Source organism: Henckelia pumila, chromosome 1 (assembly GCF_033568475.1).
Source record: "Henckelia pumila isolate YLH828 chromosome 1, ASM3356847v2, whole genome shotgun sequence".
Classification (NCBI taxonomy): Eukaryota; Viridiplantae; Streptophyta; class Magnoliopsida; order Lamiales; family Gesneriaceae; genus Henckelia; species Henckelia pumila.
The window spans coordinates 29,563,520-29,571,495 of NC_133120.1; the positions used below are offsets into that span (position 1 = coordinate 29,563,520).

General features: G+C 36.3%; 1 protein-coding gene across 1 annotated transcript; it reads right to left on the bottom strand.

The window, feature by feature from the left end:
• Positions 1 to 623: 623 nt before the first annotated feature.
• Positions 624 to 4,645, bottom strand: LOC140882540 (uncharacterized). Its single transcript, XM_073288602.1, has 6 exons — positions 4,057 to 4,645; positions 2,442 to 2,607; positions 1,950 to 2,126; positions 1,784 to 1,867; positions 1,436 to 1,517; positions 624 to 1,345 (listed from the first exon to the last, which is right to left on the bottom strand). Exons 1-6 carry the CDS (start codon positions 4,464 to 4,466, stop codon positions 894 to 896), a joined length of 1,371 nt encoding a protein of 456 aa, XP_073144703.1. The 5' UTR covers positions 4,467 to 4,645; the 3' UTR covers positions 624 to 893.
• Positions 4,646 to 7,976: the final 3,331 nt, after the last annotated feature.

Genomic DNA, 7,976 nt, shown 5'->3' on the forward strand with positions numbered 1-7,976 from the left:
TAGTAACACATATAAAATGAGATTTATTTAACTAAATAACTTTTGTTTGTCCATGATTTTGAAATATAGCATTTTAAATTTTTTTTCCTCTTTGTTTAATATTTGTATTTCTTTTGATTTTTTGAAGGAATGTCATCAATCAAAATAATTTTTTGACCAAGATCATTTTTTAAATTATTGTACTAGTTTACCGCAAACGGAGAATAACAAGCGAGAATACCCAGAAAGCTGAACAAGGGAGGGAGGAGCTAGACAAGACACACGGAATGACATTGAATTTTGCGACTTGCAAGGAAATATCGCACTTCTCAAAATTCACAAAAAAATTTAAAAATTTTTTGGTTTGAGGGGTATCACCCATTGAAGAATTCCCCAGTCTAAGATAGTGTTTGCAAATGTTAAAAAGAAAAAATAATTATGGACATTTACAAACATTTCAATTTTTGTAAAAAAAACGTTCATGATAAATTTTAAAACATTTGCAGACGCTACTAAAGTTTGATCCGAGTTTCAATGCCTATTCCGGACCGATGCCTCGATGTGTTTTGAGTCAATCGATGACACTCCCACATAATCTCCTCATGCTATGTATGGGATGACATGAGATAAAGACATTATGACCATTCACCTATCCAAAATATTATTAGATATATATGTATACGTATGACAATTATGCATCATCCCGACAATTATATCAATAAGCATCGTGTGCAATGTAGATATCCTCAGAAACACGCATTCTCGTCATTCCGCAAATATTTGCGCCAAATATATGAACAGACCAGAAACAAACTTGGAACACCACATGGAATATATGAATAGTAGTGCACCTATACTTCACCGCTCAAGTCTAGAGCATCATTGTGTGCAGATGAGCCGGAAAATATTACTAATTACCTTGGATTCCGTTGTCTCCGAGCAATTCTATGCCCTGCTCCGACCAACAAGGCTCTTCCTATCAATCCTGTTCGAAGTCCACAAATGAGAGCGACAGTTCCACCAATAGCCACCCATTTCCAATCAATTCCACCAGAATCTTTTGGCGTTTCCGTTTTCACAACCTCGTTTTTTCCTACTTCATCTGATGCTTGTTCTACTGGATCAGGCCCTTCATCGCATGAAGTTTTGGTTGTGATTCTTGCCATCAAAGCACATATGGTTAATGACGTGTCCAATTTTCTAGCATTTTGATAGGCTCTGAAACCTGCATGTAGTTTCTTGACTGTTCCCCACATTCCATGACGAACTCCTAATTTGGCAACATCCTTGGGGATTCCCATGTCCTCGTAGTGAATAAGTGTGACCTCACATGCAGATAACTGGCCATCTAGTTTACGTGATTCAACTGCATAAGTTTGTCCATGTGAGATAAGGATAGCATTTGTAAATGATGGTCATCTGAAAAGAAGCTATTGAGTAAATAGGTAATACTCACCTGGCCTGATAACCCAGCTTGAGAAATAAAAATCTACACGCCTGGGCTTGTCACGTTTTGGTAAAGCTGGATATGGCACCCCCTGCAGCCATTGTGTTCGTAATTGAGATATAATGTTAGTCTAAAATGATGTTGGAATTCTGTGGAAATAATAGTTCCACAATGTAGGGCTGCTAGACAAGGAAAATATGTGATAGTTCGAACTCCTGTATTTCTTGACTTAAGGGGAATACAAACTCGAAGAACATGTAGCAACAAAAGATCCTAGCAAGTCTCCGACTATGTGATGATACAAGAACTTGTAATCATGTGAAACAGGTAAAAGTTACAAATTTAGAACCATCATACCTTTGTAACACAATAATTACTTTTTCCTGATTCCCATATCCTTCGACCAATGATATACTCTCGATCACTGCAGAAGAAAGGGAACTGCACATGAAAAAATAAAGAAGACAACATCAGCTGAAAAGTGGTTTGCTAAAATACTGTTATGCAGGTCAGCGTGACATACCTTTTTAATCCAGTGGACAATCATCATTCCAGTATCATGGCATTCTTCCAATATTTTGACATATACAAGCATAGGATCCCAGTTCGGCCGAAATTCATCATCCCAGAAAAAATCTCGGGCCAGCTCAGGAGTGGCATCCTCAAAAATTGTTTTGCTGCGATACACTATTGGACCCACCTGACAAACAAATTACCCCAGAAAATAAGTGTCACAACATTTTACAAAATGAAATGAAATCGTGAAGACAATTTAATATCTTAAATTTAGGTCAAGAGTATGAAAATATTCCCCAGGGCTTCAAAATGTAGTATTCATGTGTGTTGTCCATTACATGCATGGATAAAAATATATGACATCAAGGATAAGCAAGGTGAGCACTAATAAAAATTCATTTGCTAAATAAAGCTTTTCATTCCTCTATCTGAAAATCTTAGAACTTAGGGTTTCTCTGGCCTGTGCAGATGGCATTTCCAACTGTCATGCCAGTTGTACCTCAGGCTCATGGCGCCAAGCTTGGTATGTTAAGTTTGATGTCGAGCGCTCCATCATGCTTTGCCACGCCATTTCTCCATCCTTCCCGTCGATAAGATACAACAGGTGTTCCAAATCTTTTTCGGTGACACTACTTAATTCTTGATCTGGATTCCCGTTGACAATCCTGCAATCGAAAAACTAAATCATAGAGGACAGTTTTTTTTATTGGCGAGATCTAAATGATAAATGATAATATAAACATCAGAAACGTGCAGGGTAGAATGCTGATGGTTTATCCAGCATATAATTCAAAGGGTGATGTTTTTCTTGGTCATTCCTCAACCATCAGAGAAGCATTGAATTTTGCTATGGTTCCCGAACGAGGAACTAATCGAATCCATGACAGTTTTAATACAATCTCAGTAACCCACTATATCGACCTTTCGTGAACTAGAATACATGAATCGTGAGATTCGTGACAATAGCGAGTTTCTTACAAATCAGCATTTCAAGATCACAGATCTTTTATTTTACTTGCTCTATTGTTCTTGTTACCACCTTCAAAGTTTCTTATTCCTCACAGGCTTTCTTAATTAAAGCTCATAGATTTAGCACCAACAAACACATATTTAGGCCAGAAAAAATTATTCAGTTTGATTATAGAAGAGAAAAATAAAGGGCATAGTTTTTTTCCGATGACAGTAAAAATAATGCAACTGAAAATGATTTTTTTATCCATGCACATACTCACTCTCTTTTCACAACTCTCAAATTGACAGAAGCATTGTACACTTACTACTAATTCTCAGCCCTATGACAAGCCTTCATGGCTTTGGTAGCTTGTTTAATATCACTAGAATTCTGAAGCCATTGAGAGATAACAGAGAGAAACTGTAATCCTTGGCCCTCATAGTTAGAACAAGAAGACACTGCAGCTAAAGGGTTTTCAGATAAATTATTTCTGGCATACCCCCTCAAGGGCCTAGGAGTTGAAGTAAAGCTATACTCGGGGAATAAAATAAAGGAAGGTTTATCAAATAGAAAATGTTATGAAAAATCAGGTAGCTAAGGCTTTAGACCAATCCAAACATTTGCACAAGATTCTGTAGCTCCGTGATTCATTCAGGCAAGTAAAAATCTGCTATTAAGGCAAAAAAATACTGTTTCTTTAAATTTTGTCCCTATAGTTGAGAAAACATTACCACAAGCTTCAATACATTATCCAAAACTAAAACTGATGAACTACCATTTAAAGTTGATTCCCGTTCGACATTAGCATATTTTTTACTGCATTTTGTTTCCCGGCCAGACAAACCTAGTTCATGCATTTCTTTGGAAACATAAAATATGATCAATCCCAGTATTGACTCGCGGAATATAAGTCTATAACTGCTCCAGTCTTGCATTGGCAAGCATTAAGAAATGATTAATAACATTAACAGATGCTAGACCTAAGAGGCAAAAGTTTCGCTTCCCATCAAATGAAAAATTCAAACACTATGCGTGGTTTTTTTTTTTTAAATAAACGTAATTTTCCAAATATATATACAGTACCACAATTTTGAAGGAAAAGGAAAAATGTCAAAAGATTCATCTGAAGAAAAATAAATCAGACGCAAAACATAATAGCTACCCGATGCCATCACTAGCTAAATCATCCCCAGCCTCCACCTGAGTGGCCGCCGACGGCTCCGAAGCCGAAGACGCAGGTTCCTGAGCTGACATCTTGCGACTCCTCCCCTGGAAGCTGAACCAAAGCCCACGGCAAACGGAAAAGGCCGACAGAGCCGTGAATGCAAACCAGAATCGCCGCGCACCAAGACCCAGGGGTACAGTCCATAAAAATCGGAACTTGGACCGGAATCCCAGAAACACCAACCCCGTCCACCTCGGCCGCCATGACCAACCGATCAGCAGCCCGATCATCACCGCCGCCCAAATCGGAACCACACAAACTATTATGTCGACGAATGTTTCCATGATCGCTGGCTTGCTGAGGAACTCAACCACATAATCGTTCAATTCAGCCCACGCTCCCTCCATTCCGTGGAATTTTCTTCAGCGAATCTGGATTCAGCTACTTTATGGATAAAATCCACATAAAAATAACACAAAACAACTAATTTTCAAGGAGAATTGAATTGATTGGAGAAATTTATTAATGTATATTTTATTTCTCTGTTGCTACATGATTGTGGCAACAGATTGGGCGAGAGAAAAAGCGGCGAACAGGCGAAAAACGTATATAAGGGAGCAGTGATTAATGCGATATTTACCGTTTCGTACAGTTCGTGCTGAAAGCGCGATAACAATTCTAGCATCCTTAAAGAATTTTGTTCATACAATTTCTTTTTATACTACCATTAGGAAAAAATCTCGATTCAATCCTAAATATTTAAAAATTACTGATTCAATCCTAAATATTTTTACGTTCTTGGTTTCGTCCCAAACATTTCCCAAAAATTCTCGGTTCAATCCTAAATATTATTATGCTCCCAGTTCATCCCAAATGTTTCCCAAAACTTTCCGGTTCAGTTCTAAATGTTTTTACGTTCCCAGTTTCATCCCAAAGGTTTTTCAAAAGTTCCCGGTTTAGTCATTCCGACTACTCATTGGTTAAAACTAACATAATACATCACATGTCATTCACACGTAGTAAAAGCCCTAAAACCCTAGATTCAAATCCCTGACTTTCGTTTTACTTGTTCCATAGTTTTGTTTTTTTATCAAAGAATACAAAAAATCCCTGGTTACAGATGGCCCCTGGCCTTCCGTCAAGCGCCATGATGGTTATTGGTGGTCCATCGAAGAAAACATTCAAGGACTGCGAGATGAAATCCGTTATTTGGAGAGGAAAACACGATATGGATCAAAAGCTTGAAGAGACTCGGTTTTGTGTGGAGAGTATTAGAGTAGGTGCCCGTCGAGCCAATGTGTTGGTCGATGGTCCTTGAGAGAACTCTTGTATGACAATCTTTATTTTATTAATATTTGACATTATTTAATTTGACACATCTTTATCTTTATACCCATGCTAGTTGCATAGATAAAGCCCTTGATTATACAAATAGTAGAAAGAATATGAGATGGTCATGTGATGACTATCATGAAACTCATATTTGGAATACTGTATATTCTAAACTGTTCCTAGTCGATTCAGCCGACATAAAGAAGGATAAAGGCCGCTCGAGCTTGAGACTAGTATTTGCGATGTGAGTACCATGTTTCATTGGTAGGGGACATGAAGATGTCCAAACATGCAAATAGGTGCTCCTTGTAGAGTGCACTGAACAACCGTCCCTAAAGGACTTTTCAAGTGGTTCTCACTTATCGAGTGGAGAAGTCCTAGTTTATGGTTGTACACCATTAGTCCTTATGACCCGGGACAACATGGAGACTCTATATGCTAGTGCTTCACTTTGACTTGTTTACCGACGCAACTGGGGTCATCAGGTGGCAATGTTGGGTGTTGTGACGAAACATATAGGAGTCGATGCATTCTAGTCGGAGATTCACCGCTTACCTACGGGTATGGATATCCTATGTGATCTCATGCATGCATAGCTTGAAATCTCTGATCAGAGTAGGTGGTAATTAAGAAAGGGGTTTCTTGAATTACATCTTCGATGCAACTACGGCATGACACATAGTTATCGATTCAATGACAACTCTCGATAAACCAATGGTTGTCGACTCGGTCGGGATATATGAGTTGAAGAGACCGTACTGTACGCTAACTATAATTGATTGGTTCTTGCAGGCACTATCATTTGATACCTAGGGAGTCATATAAGCGATGTTTCTAGACGTTTAACATGACTGGTTGTGTACTATTAGACTTGAGTTTTCTGACATTTTTATTATCAAGGAGTTGATCAATAAGAATGGAGCTATATAGGGTATGCTCATATAAGAGACTTGTTGATCCCGAATCATATGGAGATGTGAACCCACTGCTAGTTGTATCAATGAACCATTGAGGGTCACACAAGTACTAGCTTTCTAGCCCGTTGAGATTAAAATAAGTTCAATGTGTTGAACAACTTATAAAGGAGTTTATAAGTAAAATAAATTAGAAGTTTGACTTCTAAATTGGAGAATAAATGGAAAAGTAACTTTTAATTTGTGAATGTGTTCCAAGATTAAAAGTTGACTTAAAATAATTAGTTTGTGAAAATCTTGATTTTCTAAACTATTATTTTGAACTTAATTAATTAATTCAAGTGTTGAATTAATTTTACACTAGTAGACTTTGTTAAGTTCAAATGATTAAATTAATTCAAGTGTTGAATTAATTAAACACTATTGAGTCATGTAGAGCTCAAAAATAAAATAGTGTTATTTAACTATTTTTGCTAGTGAGTTTGAATGAGTTCAAGTTGAATTTAATTAATTGATTAAATTTAAATGGGTTTAGGTTTAATATTTAATTAAATTAAGTTCAAAAGCCAATTGAATATATATATATATATATATATATATATATATATATATATATATATATTAAACGTGTATATATATATATGATTATATATATTATATATATATATATGTGTGTGTGGGAATGTGAAGGGTTAAAGGCTTTGAGTGTAATTTTCCATGCAAGCTTTGGATTTTTCCATGCATGGTTTAATTGTATCCATTTAATCCTTTACCATTAATATATTATTATGAATAATATACACACTCCAAAAAAAAATACATAGTAGTGGCCGAACACTTCACGAAAAATTCTCCAAGTTTTCTTTCAAATTTTTGAGGAAGAAGAAAAGGAAAATCTCAATGCAAAATTTTCTAAATATTCTAGTGCATATTTAGAGCGGATCTAGATCGTCTAGTCATGGACCTAATTCGAAGGCTTGAAGTGTTGAATCCATTTTGAGCAAAGTGTGCTCTTGGAAGCTTGTAGATAGTGTCTATCACTTCAAGAGCCTATTTTTTTATCAACTTGGTTGGAGCCATAAATCAATCTTTGAGACTGATAGGTAAAACTTCTAAACACCCTATGGTTGTTTGATTTTGAATGCTACACAAGTGCTCGAATCTCTTTTGTTAAAAATTTTAAAATTTTCGCTGCGTTTTCGGGCACGAGTTAACCGATCACCTACAATGGTATCAGAGCCTAGGTTACTTTTTTGTGTAGCATTTGTTGAATATTATGTTGAGGTCAATTTCTAATCGCATGAGAAAATCAAGATCCATCAATTTGGGGCTGTTTTTGGGAAATATATATTTTTTTAAATGTTGCTGCCCATTTTGGGCAGCAGGGGCAGCTCACTATTAATAAAAAAAATTTAGGTTGGCCGGAATTTGGCGACGGTGCTCCGGTAACGACTATGACGACTTTGGTTTCCAAAAGGTGTTTTGGGATATCCAAGTGTCATTAGCCCTAAGTTGTTGAGATTGTGAAAGTTGATATTTTTATGAAAAATTGAAAATTTTAAAATTGTGTATTTTCTCATAAAATAAATAATTAAAGTGGGACTTTGATTATATATAGTAAATGGTGATTTACAAGAAATTCGATTATAAATAAATTAATTGGAAAGTAAA